The 17,734-nt window shown below is 43.8% G+C and overlaps 1 protein-coding gene across 7 annotated transcripts in view; it reads right to left on the bottom strand.

Annotated features, from left to right (window-relative positions):
* Positions 1-17,734, bottom strand: part of Sptbn1 (spectrin beta, non-erythrocytic 1) — a 169,275-nt gene that overhangs the window by 98,655 nt on the left and 52,886 nt on the right. For 2 of the 7 annotated variants that reach the window (XM_029545480.1, XM_021211375.2), the window contains exon 1: positions 2,600-3,128. The exons of the other annotated variants lie outside the window; for them this stretch is intronic. In XM_029545480.1, coding sequence (XP_029401340.1) covers positions 2,600-2,708 — 109 coding nt within the window. In that variant the 5' untranslated portion in view covers positions 2,709-3,128. Of the gene's footprint in view, positions 1-2,599; positions 3,129-17,734 lie in introns of those variants that run through there. 7 annotated transcript variants of the gene reach the window in all.

Below are 17,734 nucleotides of genomic sequence, written 5' to 3'. Positions count from 1 at the left end.
TATAAATTCATATGGGGGGCATTAAAAAAAATCAACAAAACATCCCAGACATATATACCAAGTATATAAATTCATATGGGGGGGCATTAAAAAAATCAACAAAACATCCCAGACATATATACCAAGTATATAAATTCATATGGGGGCATTAAAAAAAAAAAAATCAACAAAACATCCCATACACTAGGTGACAAGAGCTAAGAAAGACTATGCCCAGGCCTCCCCAGCATGCATAAAATTATACCAGCACATAGAATTTATGTTATCAAAAATAACATTTACAAGAACTACAAGGATCAGAACACCACACCAGGGGTCAGGAGCTGAGAAAGGTTTTTATAAAAACTCTCATACTGTTTAAACCCCAATCCGTTTTCCTTCTCACTAGGACACTGTTGGAAGTTAGTGACCCTAATGTGATCCATCCTATTGGAAAGTTAATTCACCCCTTCCGTTCCTCAACACAGGTGGTTTTCTGTTAGAGAAATACCAACAGTAAACTTATGCAACTCAAAACCACAGTATTTAAAAAGTTATCTGGAGTTAAAGCAAGTGACCAAGTTTACTTCTAAAAATTTGGTATATTTACTATGTAACTTAATCCCCACCATTTTTTAAAAGATATTTCCTTGAGGAAAAAGCACAAGAACTAAAATAGAGGGCATTCATGTGATTTTTAAAAAAACATTTCCTTGTCCAAAAAGGACAGTTAAGACATTTCCTGTTTATAAGCTCCACCCTGAGCAGTGAGCAACTTACAACTACATTTAACCCTTTTAGAATAACAGCCTTCTGTTATGGGTGGGTCTGACAGTGCATTCCACACATATTCACTTTATACTTTCTTTTTGTTGTTTTTTTTTTTTTGTGTGTTTTTGTTTGCTTTTTGTTTTTGAGACAGGGTTTCTCTGTGTAGCCCTGGCTGTCCTGGAACTCACTCTGTAGACCAGGCTGGCCTCAGAAATCCGCCTGCCTCTGCCTCCCAAGCGCTGGGATTAAAGGTGTGCACCACCACTGCCCAGCTCATTTTATATTTTCTACCGTTTGATTGTTTTTACTGACACTACACAGCATGGACAGGTTAGAAACAGAAAATTATGAATTTTCTGACTGAATCCTGTAAGTGCTTCTCCTTAGAGAGCCCAGGTCAAGGGGAAAGGGGGCATTCTGAGTTCTTCTGATTCTAGAAGTGTATGGATCCTAGAACATGATATGTTTTCTATTTCACTACTTGCAAGCTCACTCACCTAAATGTTCAAGAAAGCAAATTCCACTTTCAATGACTCAGAGATGCAACTAAAGGCTCAGTTGATCTCCCAGTGCTAATAACCCACCTCTTGGCCAGACGCTGAAAGAATGCAGCAACATCTAGCAAATGTTTAAAAATCACATCCTGTTATGCCTCATTTTCCAAAACAAGTCAATGCTGTCAAAATACTTTACAAGAAAAGTAAATCAATGAATGACAGGTATCGCCACTTTCCAATGAAAACATACGAGGACCAAGATGCTTCCTCCCATACCTCCTCATTTAGGTCGGAGTTAAAATAAGAGACACACAGTCTTTGGATATTCTTTACTAGAGCTACTCCTACCTATTACCAGATTCTACAGGCTTCCAAGTGCAAGCTCTATTTTCAGCTACAGACCTTTATTTTTTAGTCACGTATAGGCTGAGTCGCAGACCAAGGCATGCTGACTGGTCAGAAACAGCCCAGGGCTACAAGCAGAAACAGCACACTACTGCTCCAGTAACCTGCTCTCCAGAAAAACATGTGCAGCAAAATACTGGATGCCTTAAATCTTTGAGCCTGGCACAGACTCTAGAAAATGTCTGTAAGAGATCCAACTAATCCTACTCATAGCCCTGGAATGACAATAAGTGGCTTTTATTGTAAATTACATAGCCCACCAAATTAATGGGAAAGCTGTCCTCCAACACAATACATCAAGAGTTAAAATTAGGCTTAGGAACGAAAACTAATTTATCAAGGACTTAGGAACAAAAAGACCACTTCCTCCTCCCTTTGCTATTGTTCTATAGGACCAGGTCTGGAGCAGTGCACTTTACACCTCTAAGTGCTCCCAGAGGTAAGGGGCTGGGGCTGAGAGTTAAAGAAGCAAGCTGAAATAAAAGCATACTAATGGATCTATTAACATTAATCTCCTAACATCCCGAATGGTGTCTCTGTCTCTCTCTCTGTCTCTCTCTCTGTCTCTCTCTCTGTCTCTCTCTTCTCTCTCTCTCTCTCTCTCTCTCTCTCTCTCTCTCTGTGTGTGTGTGTGTTTGTGTGTGTGTGTGTGTGTGTGTGTGTGTGTGTACAACATACAACAGAAAGTAGGATACCTGACAACTAGAGCCTAGAACCAAAAGGTAGGTACTGGAGAGACTCCAAATGGTGGCTAATCTAGAGCCTGGAGTACTGTGAGCAACTGCCTCCTTTAATGGCTTAATTAGGTGCTCACAGTCAACCTGGGGCCCTGTGGCTGCTATCTTCACTAGGGTCGTGTACCGTACGGCAGAAATAAACCTTCAAAAAGCACCCAGGATCCTGTCGGAACACCCGCAAGCAGGCCTGGCCCTTAGCAGCGGCCTTACCTTGGAGCTGTTTGAATCTCCCTTCCAGTTGATTGTAGTTGTAAGGCACCTGCCCGGTGTAGGCCGGCGACAACGGCCCTGAAATGCTGGATGTCCTCTGCAATTCCATTATGCCTGACCTAAGGCCCAGGCCAGCAGCACCGTAGGATTCACGCTCCAGCCCCCTCCTACCCCCATCCAACTCCAAGCAGCTTCCGCGGCTCTGCTCCCGCCCAGGCGAAAGGGCTGGACCTCAAGCCAGTCGCATTCCGGTCGGGTCGGAAATAGGTGCAGGGTGATCTGATAGGAAGTTGGCTGCAGTATCCAACCTAGCCTAGTGGAGTTACCACCCCGGCATCAAATCCCCTGTGGATTTCCTTCCTTGTGTGGCCCTTGCCTGGAAGCTAGAAATAAATTACCCGGGAGGGAGGAGGGAAGGAGGAAAAGGAGGAAGGAGGCAGGATCTTATTGGAAAATATTTTAAATATGGCCAACCCTAAGCACGCTGGGCTCCTGCTCACGGAGCAGCGCACACCTCCCGCCCGTCTGCCCCCACCCCGCTTGCCGGTTTGTAATTTAATCGGGAGCTGCGGTGAGCTGCGTGGTGATGTCACCTGATTAGCATAACAGCACAGTGGAGGAAACGCTGGCCGAACCATGCGGAAGGGCGCACGCAGGCCAACCTTGCAGACCCTAACCCGCGCGCGCGGTCAGGTCCCACAAAGCTGCTGGAATTACAATGTTCAGTTGGGTGGCCCCGCCTAACAGAAAAGTATCCGATTACGATTACTATCACTCGAAAAGGGGTGCAGGGCCCAGAGGCGGGTCAGAGCCCGCAGATCAAGCCGCCTTGTACCTGGGCGCAGGCAGCCACTGCGCGGGCGCCAACTGCAAGCACAGCCCAACCCGGCGCCACCTTAAGTCAAACAAAGTCAGTGTAGGCACCCTGTAGGGTACAGCCCACAAAAATGAGAACGAGGCCCTCTGAAGAACCTTCTCAGCAGACAATCTCTGCCATTACTGCATTTCTGAGGTGATGCACCCCGTTAGTAACTCCATGAAAGGAAGATTTATCGGAGTACTGTGGTGCAAGGCATTGTGGGAGGAAGGATTACTGGTCTTGAGAACTTTACATTCCTGTGGAAAAGAACAGCAATCACCTTCAAAACTTTGATTTGTTTACTGATGCCTCTCAAGTTTTGGTTCTCTCTAGTTGCTACTCTCACCTCCTTCTACCAAAAAGAAATCCTATGTAGAAAATGATGTGACCAAAATATATCCGTGGGAAATAATTGACCCTGGTCCTATCCTCTTCCTACTTTTCCCCTCACTACAACTGGCATGCCTGTAATAAACTTGGCACTTCCAGCTTGGAACCCTGCAGCCATCACAACAGAAGGTAATTTCAGTGTGGTAATGCTTCGGTCTGTGGAGACAGGAAGACTAATCAGTGAGACTAACCTGGTCTGCACCTAACAAGTTCCAGGTTACCAGCTCTATACTGCAAGGTTCTAATTCAAAATCTCCTTCCTAAAGGATTCCAGTGTGCACCGAAGGGGGAGGTAGGGGCAGGCCAGGGCCAGAGATAATGCAAAGACTGTTAGCCGTTCATCCCTCAACAATCTCAGCTCCTGTTTGCCACACAGCTGTGTTTCTAATTTCTACATTGTCAATTTTTGGCTCCCAAGTCAGGCCCAACCAAAAGACATTTTTACATCCATGATGTAGAACATATTCTAAAGCCCTCCTGTCTCTGCCAATGGTAACTGAAGCTAGCAAGATTGTGAAATGCTAGGTCTTAGAAGACACACTTGGTCTAGGATTCTCAAAACTTAATTTTGGAGACAGCCAAGCAAGCTTCCTCATTATGTGGTCTTAAGAACCCCTGGACTCTCAACTTTGGCTGTTAATAATGAGAAATAATACCCATCTCTACAAAACCACGGAAGTTGGATGTGAAAGTGCCCGTACTGTTCCAAGCTCACCTTTCCTTACATTCTGCCTCCCATCACAACAAGACTACAAAGTATCATGGGGAATTATTTAAAAGGGGGATCTTTTTAACAGACCCTACTTCACTGTTAAATATGCCAATGATGCGGTGAGTGTCTCTGAGTGTCCAGTTATAGCATAGAAAACAAGATTGCAAAGTTATCTACCATCCAACAATGTTTTTGTTTTTGTTTTTTTAATTTTTACATCACTCAGTTATCATCCTTTTCAGCTCTCATTAGTATGGGAATATATATTAAACAAGCTTTCTAATTAGCCAGGTTCTATACAGTGTAATGGAAAGATGAGAACTAGTGTAGCCACACTCAAACCTTAAAAGCATAAACTGAAAAACCGTAGAGCCATGAATGCAATGAGGCTGAAGAAGGGTTTAGCAACTCACAGAAACATCCATTTGGTGGCATGGGGCCAAGTAAAAATGGGAGACAACTTTGAAGGCCCACCTGACCTAACTCAGTGGCTGGGAAAAAGTAGAGTATAGCCAGTTTGGACTGTATTTACTGCACACATTGCTGTTTTAGAGGATTTGAAGAAAACTAGAGAGTTCCTAGACAAAGGGTATGGGACAAATTATAGGCAAACAGTCAAATACTAAGAAAACACGAAGATTTCAGAGAACAAGGAGGCCACACCTAGCTAAGAAGGGTCAGAACCCTAGGGAAATGCTGACATCTAGACTGGTTCCTGAAACACAGACAACCAGCATGATGGAGAGAAGATGAGGTTTCTTCATGTAACCACCAAAGGAATACAACAGGCAGTGTGACAGGCCAGCTGCACCACAAAGAAAGAGAAGCGTGAAAGCAAGCTAGAATCAAGCATGGGCTTGGAAAATTTTGAGCCAGAGGAGAACATAGTCTGCTCTGGGCTCTATCAGTGATTAACCTGGAAGATAGGAGAGACTGAAGGCAGCAAGACACCTGAGAGATTGTTGCAACTGTCCAGGTCAAAGGGCCCATTAGGGTGTGGCAATAGGATTAGAAAGGAATGGACTGATGGAAGAGTTCACCTGCAGAACTTGGTTACTAATCAAGTACAAGACAATCAAAGGATAGTCCAGAAAGATTAGCATTCGAGCTGGCTAGGAGGTATAAAGAAGGGATGGTGAGCATCCTCTTCTGACAGGCCAACTCTTTGTCACCAGGTGATACATCCACAGTGGTCAGGGATGGAGAAGTAGAAGTCAAAGCTGCAGACTGACTCTGGAGTACAAGGGCAAGAGTGGATTTGGTGGAGTTACACCTAGGAAGGGAGGAATAAGGCAAGAAGCTAAGCAGGGGTCTGGGGAAGGTATGGTCTTGGGAAAGAAAACAGTGGAAGACTGTAGGTATAGCTCAATGGTACTAGAACTTAGCCCCAAGACAGCCAAACCGAAGAGAAAAAACACCAGGGAGTGAAAATACAATAAAGAAGGGAGGACACCCAAGGAGGAATAGAGACAGACACCATCAAATGCTGCAAAAGGGATTTAAGGGAGACAGTATGCCAGGGGTGGATTAAAGCAACAGGTCCAAACCAGCAAAATCCAGGTTACTAGAATGAACAGAGAAGGGGTGATGGAGACATGTGAATGGAGCCACGAAAAGAGATTCTGAGTAGGGCCCAGTCAAGCCTGATGTCTGTGCTCACGTTTCAGCTAGTCCTGAGTTGGCATAGGTAGGAAGGGAAAGGTGAGTGAATAGCTCAAGGTTGAGCCATCAGCCTTAACCAAGAGGAGGCACACCCTTCGTCAGGGGAGCGATGAAGGTGTTCTGAAGAACCAGCACATCGAAGGGAGCTTAGCTGTACCTGAATAAAACAAAAGGTTCCAGAGTCTTACCCTCAGTCTTATTTATAGTTACCTCAGAATTAGAATCTCCAAGACCCTAACCAATTGCAGGAAAATGTGCATGTCCATGGGAGTGTTAAAGGAGAGTTTTCAGAGTGTTTAACCAGCTTTCTGTTGTAACAGACTGTGCAATTTTAATTTATCCCATTTTTTTTTTCTCATCTAAAAAAACTGCCATTGCTCACCCAAGTACGGGCCAACTCTGATAAATGGTTGTGCCTGTTTTGTAACTGCAGCCAGATTCCAAGGTAAAATACAAACAGACATGGCTGGCAAGGAAGCTACAGGAACAAAACAACTAAAGCCCATTCAGGCTGTGTCTGTGATACAAGAAACAACCAGGTTGCTGTAGTGATCTGTAGACAGCAATTAGAAGCAACAGGGCATAGTAGAACAGAGTATTTGGTGCATAGGCTCATCCTAACATCCAAGTACCATCAAGAAACCTCATAATTTTATGTATTGGCTTCTAACTTTCTCATAGTCCTTGTCCATAAACCAAACAGGTTGGAATCTGTAGTTGTAAAATTTTCCATATATCCTAAAAGTATTCATCTGTGACATGAGTGTCCCAAGCTTGGGTTTCATTTTTTATAACTTTACTCTCAATTACCAGTCTTCACATACCACTGTATGTGAATGTTCATTGTGGTGGTTTAAATGAGAACAGCCTCTATACGCTCATAGATTTGAATGCTTGGTCCCCAGTTGGTAGAACTATTTGGGAAGGATTATGAGGTGTGGCTTGTTGGAAGTGGTGTGACACGGGAGGTGGGCTTTCAAAAGCCCAAGCCATTCTAATTACATCTATCTCTATGCCTTGTGCTTGTGGATCAGATGTGAGCTCCCAGCTACTGTTCTAGTGCCCTGCCTGCCTGCCTGCCTGCCTGCCGCCTGCCTGCCTGCCTGCCTGCTGCCATGCTCCCTCCCTCCCATGATGGTTATGGATTCACCCTCTAGAACTGTATGCTCCAACACACTCTTTCTTCTCTATGTTTCCTTGGTCATGGTGGCTCTTCATAACAATAAAAAAGTAGCTAAGATGGTCATAAAGTCACCATCGTTCATGTAGATTACAGTAAGTTCTCATTAGCTAGGCTGTGGTGCTCACCTTAATACTGCACTAAGGAAACAGAGGCAAGTGGATTTCTGAGGGGCTGAGGCTGGCCTCGTCTACACAGAGCTCGAGATCAGCCAAGGTGACATAATAAGACCCTGTCTCAAAAACTGAAAAAAAGTTTCACATAAACTTTCTCAAGTGACTAACTCTATGATGTTGTCTCAAGTTTGCACACAAGCAAGGCATGTGCTTTCCTTACCCATGACTATATTGCTGGTGAGTAGCAGAACCAACTAGTTCATCCCCAAACTGACCAAGTCCAGTATACTCTCCCGTTTCTTCAGTATTCTTAGAGTCTATTTAATCTACTAAGCAATGACTTTTAAAGCTTTTTAGAAAAGCCAGAAGACTCTATCAAGGTAAGCCTAAAATTCATGCAGTTCCACAACAAACCTCCATATCATCCTTTAGGTCTGAACTAGACACATTCTTTACTAGTTCACACAAAACTTGCTACTTTGAGAGCTCTGGTGTGAATGGGTTTGTTTAGTTTTAATTGGTTTTGTTCCTCTTTTCATACTCGATGGATCTGCACTCTATAGGATTCTATAGAATTTAGCATGTAGACTGTGACGGAGAATACAAGCGGGTGAGCTTAAGCCTCTGTTCTCAGGGCCGTTATGCTGCCTGGGGTTGAGGAGATGAATGATTTTCCTGCATTAGAGCAAGCATGAAAAGGGTAAGCTTTGAATGTTCATTTCCTGAAAACCCAAACATTAACAAGACTAAAGATGTCCAGGAGAGGATGTTGAAAATGCTAAGATGGGATAGGCATTTGTACACATCTAACACCAGGATTTGGAAAAGCAAGACCAGAGGTGGGAAGGAATGGAAAGAGGTTTCACACAAACAATTACTGAGCAGATTCTTACAATTCTCCCCTTTCTTTCTTCTTTTTAAAGGCAGGGCTGTACTCTGTAGCCCAGGCTGACCTAGAACTGAGTGACCCTCATGCTTCAGCCTCCTGAATGCTAGGATTCCAGGTGTGAGTCACTACTCCTAGCTGCTTTCCATTTCTCATCACTGTCACATTCCTGTGACAGATAATCACAGACAATTACCTGGAGCATTTATTTTCAATAAACAGGAACATTAGTACTGACATTCCCCCACTGCATCTATACACTAGGACTGTTGTACAAGCTTTCTGCCTTGTCCAGGTTCTTAATGTGTTACCCCTCCTGGCTGACTTACTCCATTAAGCAGTCACACAGTTCAATACCCACTTCTGCTTAAATCCACCATTAAGAAACCCACACTCAAAATCTTCCTTCAGGGACAGGCAAGATGGCTCAGCAGGTAACAGTGAGAGCCTGCCTCCAAGCCTGAAGACTTGCATTCAGTATTAGGGACCCACATTTGGGAAAGAGACAACCAAGTCCTGGAAGTTGTCCTCTGACCTCAATATGTGTGTTCAAATACACACTAATTAAAATGTTTGAGTTAGAAAACGGTAACTCACAAAGCATGAACACCATATTACAGACTATGAAGCAAGTTACAAAAGGCCCATGTTTCTTGGGGGCCAGGATGCCATATCTATACTTCATGACCGGTAGTGATTGCTAGCTCTACTGCTTAGAAGAATAAGCATTCTCATTCTCTCATATTCCTCCTACCTGCTTCAAACACATACAGAAGCAAAATCATCTAGTCATACAGCATACCCTAACATACCAGAGCAGAACAAACCTAATTCTTCCCATTTTCTCTGTCTGTCTGTCTGTCTGGTTCATATGATGGTCCTTGCAGAACTGAGTACATAGCATCTGATATTAATGCCTCTAAGCAAACCAGTTAAGTTACACTGGTAAGAAGCAGCCAAGGTCCTGGGTAAGCACTGCTGGTTAATGAGCCTTCTACCATAGCCAAACTTATCCAAAAAGCCCAGTCCAGAGGCCCTGACTTTTGGCAAACAGGAGTTGCTAAGCTAGTGAGTATACTACCAGTTGGCTTGGAACCAGGGCCCCTCCCCTCCAAGTACTCTGAATGGGAGAGTATCTGAGGAATGTAAGAGGGGCTGGGCCTGCTGTTGCCCTGATTTTTGGTTGTGCATTTGACCTCCTCCCACACAGAGGGGGAAAGGCTGATGCACATTGGTGTGCAGAGCTATGGGGCTCCAGTTTTGGGAGGGATTCATGGGACAGGAGAACACACTGTTCCTGGGTAGCATAGCTCAAGGAAAGCAAACAGAAAAGGCAGGATATAAATCTGTTCTTCCTAAAAGTGTTCTGACCTTGCCCTCAGGTATTCACACCCACTTTTATCTTTTCCAGTGACCACGAAGAGAAAAGATGAAGAAACCACATTAAGCAGGCACCTAGAATGGAAGGGAGTGTGACAGGGGCCTTATCATTGAGCCATGTCTCAGACTGCCTTGTCTCCTAACAACCAGAGCTAACCCATCCATTTCACCAGTCCTGCCCACCACACCATTACACCAGCACTTTGTCCTCTGCTAGCAGCACACTCTTCCAAGGGTAGAAGTGTGGAAGATGCAAATACCAGCAAGCGGTGATGGGGCAGCAGCAGAGACAGTGATAACAACAGGAAGCACCACTTCAAATGGATCTATACCCAGATCAGCGCTTTCTTCTGGGAGAGAGCTAAGCAGAGTGTGTGTGTGTGTGTGTGTGTGTGCCTTCCTTACACAACTACTCTATGTTCCTATGTGCTTTTAATGTTGCGTCTAACCAAATCTCTATCAATGTGACATACTAACATGAGAATGTGGGGTTTTATTAACTAGAAGTAGGAGGTACTCTCTCTTGCTCTTTGAAAACAGATCCAATTGCAGCGACAGGGAACATGTGTAGCCCTGGCACGCTAGCATGTGCCATGTCTTTAGGATGCAGTCCTTTCTTCCTGCACCTGAGCTTCTGATGATTTCTCAGTGAGATAGCACAGCCTCCTCCCACAGGGCCTTGATATGTAGACACTCGCTGGGTCCAGGCTGTAAATAATTCACGGATGGCCCTGTCACTCAGGAGCATCAAAGCCCACAGCTGCCTTTGCGGTGTGAGCCAGGCTCTAGGTTTAAATACTATCAGGCACCTCTGAGAGCACTTCTAGAAAATACCACAATCCTCTTTATTTTCTCCTATTTTAAGCAACGTAATTTCCAGTTTGAAAGAGGATAGGTTCTCAAGTAACTAAGTAGCAAGAAAGTGGCTTCCTTAAACAAGTACATGGTCAGGGTGTCCTTCCCTCCTCAGGATTCTGGGATGACACAGCAGAGCAGCAGACACAGCCTGCCCTCCTCCTCCTCCAGCCTACTCAGCAACTACTACCTGCTTCGAGCTTTCCAAGTCTGCTCCTGGTATTCCTTCCCCTCTCAGTCTGTAATGTAATGATCTTTCCTTCAAGAACAGCTCAAAACTATAATCTGTAGATGTATAATCTACAGCTCCCCCTCCTCCAGGAAGGCTTCCCAGATTACAGCAGCTATGATAATGGTTTCTTCCTTCTCAGAAAGCACCAGCCTCCCTCTGGCACCTATCACAGTCTTAGATTATTATCTCTTCTTGTGTACAAGTGTTGTCTAGTTAGTTGAAATAATGGAATTGCACCAGTTATAAGATCCAAGAAAAGTAAAATGTGAACTCTATTCTCAGCTTTTGACACTGGCTGTGTAATGGACTCTTAGCCTGCCCAAAAGATCTGAAAAAGAAAAATCTCTGGTCTCTGGGATACAATGTTCTTAGTTGTTTTAGGATACTTAAGTCACATTAGTAATTTTTTAAGATTTATTTATTTTATGTAAATGAATACACTGTTGCTGTCTTCAGACCAGAAGAAGGTGTCAGATCTCATTACAGACGGTTATGAGCCACCATGTGGTTGCTGAGAATTGAACTCAGGACCTCTGGAAGAGCAGTCAGTGCTCTTAACAGCTGAGCCATCTCTCCAGTCCCAAGTCACATTATTATTAAGGACACGTTAAATAACAGGTTCCTTTTCAAAGCCCACAATCTAAGCTAATCATGTTATCTACAGATTATAAAAATGAGGTGAGATACAAGCTTTTACACTAAGATACAAACTAAGTTACTGGCATAATGAGGTTGGGAAGCAGGCCTTCTGGTTCCTGTTGTCCCTTTCACATGGCCAGCACAGTCTGGAAAGTACAGGAAGCTGAGGAGAAAGGAAGGGGCAGACATGTCTCACAGAAATCCATCAGCAAGGTAGGCCCAGGAACTGAAATTCTAGAAAGCTCTTCATAATCCTCTCTCCCATCTACCTTCCAGCATCCATCACCGGCAGAGAACCAACCAACTAAAGTAACAGAGATAATCTTTGTGTCCCTTACTGCTGAACTTGAACCAGCTGAAAGAACTGAGGCCTAGACTACCACACTATCCGTTTCCATCTCAGCATGCTGAGCAAAGCTGAGAACATAGCCCCTAACAGACCCTACTGTTCAAAGATCCCTTTGATCAATTTTCTATACTGACCTGACCTTGCCTGCATTGTTCTTAGGAAGTCCTGAGGGAACTTGTCTCTTAAATTACCATCTACTCAGAAAAACATGATTTGAAACCATAACAATGCCTTTCTATTAATGACAGGCTTTCGAGTAGCAAAGGCTAGCCTAAAGCGCATTGTGTAGCTGAGGATGACCCAGAAGTTCTGATTCTCCTGTTCTCAACTTCAAGTGCTAAGATTACTGGCATAAGCAGTCACTTCCAGTTTGTGATACTGAGGGTCCAGCTTATAGCTTTGGGCATGCCAGGAACGCACTGGTCTACACCCCAGCCTCCCTTTACTCCCTTTTTTAAACCATCTTATAAAAGCTCCCGTAAAGGATATGCAGGACCTGCAACTTGTTTAAACTACTGGAGACAGGTAAATGACCTCAGCACATGAAACAATATGAAGTTCTTCAAAACTCTAACCCAGAACCACCACATGGTATAGAAATTCTATGTCTGGAAAATAACACAGAGGCACAAATGTGAAGTTTACACATCCTGCTTATTGCAACATTCAACAAAGCAGTCAAGAAATGGGAACAAACCCAATAAACCAATGGAAGAACAGATAAACGAAATCTGAAAGCAGGAGACCTCAGTTCAATCCTCAAAGCCTACATTAAAAAGCAAGCAAAACAGTGGTGCGGACTTGTCATCCTAGCACTGGGGAGTTTAGGCCAACAGGGCTCTATCAGACCAGTTGTCAAGTTCTAGACCAGTGAAAGATTTTGTCTCAAAAAACAAGGTATGTGCACCTGAAGAATAACACTGGACTGTCTAGTTTTGTCAATTCGACGCAGCTGGAGTCATCAGAGATAAAGGAGCCTCAGTTGAGGAAATGCTTCCATGAAATCCAGATGTAAGTTATTTTCTCAATTGGTGATCAATGGGAGAGGGCCCAGCCCACTGTGGCCCTGGGCTGTGGTCCTGGATTCTGTAAAAAGGCACACTGAGCAAGCCAGAGCAAGCAAGCCAGTAAGTAGCACCCCTCCATGGCCTCTGCATCAATTCCTGCCTACAGGTCCCAGCCCTGCTGGGGATACTATGCTTTCTCTCTCAAATGATGGACTGTGATCTAGAAGTATAAGCAGAATGAGCCCTTTCCTCCCCAACTAAGACAAACACCTAGGGTTGATCTCTGTCCTCCACACATGCACACACATGTGTGCACAGCCATGTGCATGCACACCCATATGCGCACCCACAAACATTAACACTCATACACAACAAACAGAAGAATGAGATACACACATGCACTAGAATATTATTCTGCTTTAAAAAATGAAATCATGTCACAAGTCTGTCACACCATTACATGGATGAACCTTAAATGTATTATGTTAAGTGCAAAAGGCCAGTCAAAATGAGAAAAATAGGCTCATAGTGGCACCTATGACATCCAAGGGTCCACTGCAGTCTGAGCAGGTCTGAGCCAAGAAGACAGCCATAGTGGTGGTGCACTTCGAAAGGGAAATAATGGCCTATCAAGGCAAACTGATGCCCCCTGGAGACAATCAAGCCACTCAGTGTAGTATATGTTTCTGAAGACCCTTCTGCTTCTGGGAAAGGAGCAATTTGCTGATGTGGATACTTGGGTCTATGTGAAGTGCAGTGGTCTTGTGACCCAAATTTATGCCATCCTATAGCCCATTTCTAAAGCCCTGGTGGCTTATCAAAAGTATGTAGATGAGCCTCTAAAAAAAGAGATCAAAGATACCCTCATCCAGTATGATCCAACCCTGCTTGTTGCTGCCCCTGTTTGATACCAGAAATCCTACCAATAAGCCCATCTCAAGGATCAATGTCCATTCACCTTTGTAATAAAACATCCTGGAATTTTAATGTTAAACAAAAAACAAACAAGTCCTGGGAACAGTCCGGAGGATGGAGGAGAGACAATGAAATGACTGTCTAGTTACTTGTTCCTCAGTTTGGCAAGATTAAAACGTTCTACACATCTGTTACCCAGCAGTATGCATGCAGTTAATAGCAATGAAAGGTGCACTTTGGTTATTAGTTTTTAAAAATAATTAAAAATAAGCTTTCAATAAAGACAGGGAACACACTGCCAGGAGACCTAGAATCACATGCTCCTCGCATGTGCTCTCAAAGCGTCAGCCAATCCCTCCAAGTCCTGTTTTCCAACCTTAAGAAATAAGAACTGGACTGGGAATCCTGCCAAATCTCATTTTTATAACAAAGGTCTCATAAATGAGTTACTGACTCATACTTGCGTGCTGCAATGTGGACTGCAGTCCCAGTTACTGCAGGGCCTGGTGAACTCTACATAGCCAGCCTTCACCCAGCTTCTCCAGAGCTGTCCTTTCCAGTCGGTATCTCCAAGACTCATGTCCCAAAGTTGACCAACTGTGACTTCAGACACAGTAGCCTATCATACTGAGGCAACTGAATATTCATTTATTGTGTGTGTGTGTGTGTGTGTGTGTGTGTGTACAGGAATATGGTAACACCTTGGCATGTGTTAGACTAGTTTTCTCCACTTTGAGCATTTTGTGACACCCCATCATCAACTTCTCTGAAATACTAAGACTTGCCCACCCAGATGTTATTAGGGATAATTTTGGGGTATTAACGGCTCAGAAAGCAATGGTCCAACATTCTTACTGATCAAAAAAAAAAAAAAATCATACCTGTAGTTGGCCTATTTAAGATTATGGAAGAGTGAAGGGCAAAAATCATTGCACAGGAAAGAAGTCTGTAATTTCAAGTGCTTATAATCAGTTATACTCCTTCTTGTTAATAACACTCTACAAGGGCCTGCATTTCGGATTCACCAAACATAAAACATTAAAAAGAAAAATTTCCATGAGATTGAGTAAGCATCATAGATCGTTTCTTATTTCATTCCTCTCATGAAGGACAAAGGTTGCTACTGTTACCTACCAGCATGTACTCGAAATCCACTCTTCACTATACACAGAACCACTGGAAGATGCTGAAAGTCACCTTGGTAACAGAACAATGTCAGCTTGCTAACTCCTGAGGTTATTTCATGCCAAAAATCATTGGGATTTTTATTTGTTTTTGTTTTTCTCCCCAGTGCTAGCACTTGGACCCCAGGGTCTTGAAAATACCAAATAAACACATCAGCCCTCCACAGCTTACAATTCATTCTGTCATATCTATCAAACATGTGTTAGAATGAATGTTTGTTTGATTGTTTGTTTGTTTTTTTAAATAACTGTCGCGTCCTCTCTCGACCAGCAAAGGAGACGCAACCACCAGTTCTTCTTACAGCAGTTTATTCAGAAACCTTGAACAATCTTCATCACCTCCCTCTTCATCTCCCCCGAGCCCCAGGATACAAGCCCTTTTATACTCTTATCCACTCCAATCGCAGCAGGCTACATCACCTTACCAGGCGCTCGGCCTCAGCCAACCAGAAGAGCGGGAACAATCACCACCAAATATGGACCTGTTTACCACAAGCTCCATAGCCAACAGGTGCCATCTTTTAAGGTGCGGCTTCGGGTAGCCCAGGGGAGGGGCCGTGGCCTCCTACAAATAACAGGTCAGTTAGGACACCTTTACCCCCCCACCCACCCAAACTGGCTTTGCTTCTGTGTTTGACAGTCAGACACAAAAAGAAAATGCACGGAAAGTGCCAATTCTCAATGCACAACCTTTCCCTAAAGCACTGGCAATGCTTAGTTCTCTTGAGAAGGTTTTATAAGCTCGACCACTACAGATGAGCTACACATGCTATCTCGGAACCTTCCTCATAATTTTTTGAAATTAACAACTGTGGGGACAGGTACAAGGTTTAACTACCTCAGAAATTAAGGCAATCTGGAGATGTATAAAATATTAATACCAAGAAAGGCAATGTACAAGAGGGCTGGAAAGGGCAAGTAAAGATCACAGGGTTTTGGTTGCCGCTGAGTCTTACAACTGGTAACACACGCTGAAGCACACAAAAGCAGCCACAGGAAATCTTGATTGGAGTATGTAAAATAAGGATTAATGCTCCTATCAAAGACTGCTATTAACACTTCTGCATTATTCTAAAATATTCTCCAAGGTGATAGTGATCCACAAGTTTTAAGTATGATAAATAATCCTGGAAGCCTGTTCATATTCCTTTGTCATCATAAAGAGAATGCACATGAGAGCTAAATTACCCCAACAGAGGCCAGCATGTTCCAGCAAGAACTAGCCTGCTTGACTAGGGTTTTTCTACATGGCTATGTCCCTCTCCCTCAACCTCACTTATCTGGTTGGGGGGTTAGAATGAGAAAAAAAATCAATGTACCAAAACTTTAAAGTATGCTGTTATACTTCCTCAAATCATTTTTCCCTCAAATGTAGGAGCATGCAGGATCACTCTAAGTATAGCATATAGACCTAAAACAGAAGTCCAATCAGAGAAGACCAAATATGGAGATCACACAGATTTGTTTTCATTAAAAAAACGAAGTCATGGTGCTGATATACAGCTTGATGTATGTGCCTCATTGGTAAAGAGGCTATACAAGTCCTGGGCTCATTTGCCCAGAACTGCTAGAAAACAAAATGTTTAAAAATTCCAACCTAAAAGCCTTCTTCAGTGCTTCATCCCAGTTCCTGGAATGAGGACTGAGTCACAAATGCCCTCTGAGCACCGCTGCAAACAAGGGCAAAGGTTGCCAGAGGCTTTAGGCCAGCAGAACATGTGCCCTTCGAAAGCTTCTGATTTCCCACAGTGACTTCTGACCCTGCCGCCTGCATTAAGGTAATATTCTCAGTATGGAATACTCCTCCCTGAGGAGGGAAGCAGAGCTCTCTCTTTAAAAGATTGATTTTCAGTGTGGCATGCTAGTGCACACCTTTAATCCCAGCACTCAGAGGCAGGGGCAGGTGGTACTTGAGTTCTCAAAATGATTCCACAAGACAGTGTTCCTGTCCTGTAGAAGTTTATCCACTACCTTACGTAATTGGCAGGGAAGACATGTAATGTAGAAGCAGAACTCTTGAGGTCATTCTCTCTTAGCATCAGCCTAGAAATGAACAATTCTGGATGCTTGCCAAACCCAGAAACGCCTGGAAGCTTTGGCCATAAGAGAATTTCCCTAAGGCACAGTTAGATAAACAATCTCCATGTCTGTACAGTTTCTGAAGACTATATAGTGTACAGACAATTTAAAGATGAGATATCATCCTAAAACTGGAATAATTGTGAGCAAAGTCCTACGTGGTCCTTGCTGAGTTATTTGCCTGAATACTCCACAAAACGTTCTTGTGCTAACACCTTGTGTACTTAGCTGCCTGTAAGAAGAGCCAAGGTCCTGGTCCCCTTCTCTCTCCCTCGTTCCCTCCACAGCCCTTGAAGTGCCAGTCCTGAGTGGGAAAAGTTAAAAAACACCTCCACATGGGAATACCTGAAGATTACAGCTGATTAAAGGCACAAAGAGAACTGCACACCTGCTAGCACTGGAGTTAAGAGTTTTCGGTTTCACATCAGTGTCAGGTCATCCTTAAGCTCCACCTCCCCTCCCATCCTGTATTTCTCAAGGCAGTCTTGAATACCTCTGCATTATTCACAAGTATCCATGCCAACACTGGCCGTACTTTAGATGTCTGGATCCAGAGTTTAGTTCCAAGAGAGGTGTGCTTAGGGACTAGCAGGACACGGAATCATATGCCAATCCCCAGTCGAGCAACCAGTTCTGGGCAGAAACTTCTGTGTGTTGACAGTTGATAATTACAGAGCTAAGTGATTTTGT

The sequence above is a fragment of the Mus pahari genome, chromosome 13 (assembly GCF_900095145.1).
Source record: "Mus pahari chromosome 13, PAHARI_EIJ_v1.1, whole genome shotgun sequence".
NCBI lineage: Eukaryota > Metazoa > Chordata > Mammalia > Rodentia > Muridae > Mus > Mus pahari.
Note: the sequence above shows the minus strand (reverse complement) of the source record. Positions and strands in the feature narration are given on the sequence as shown.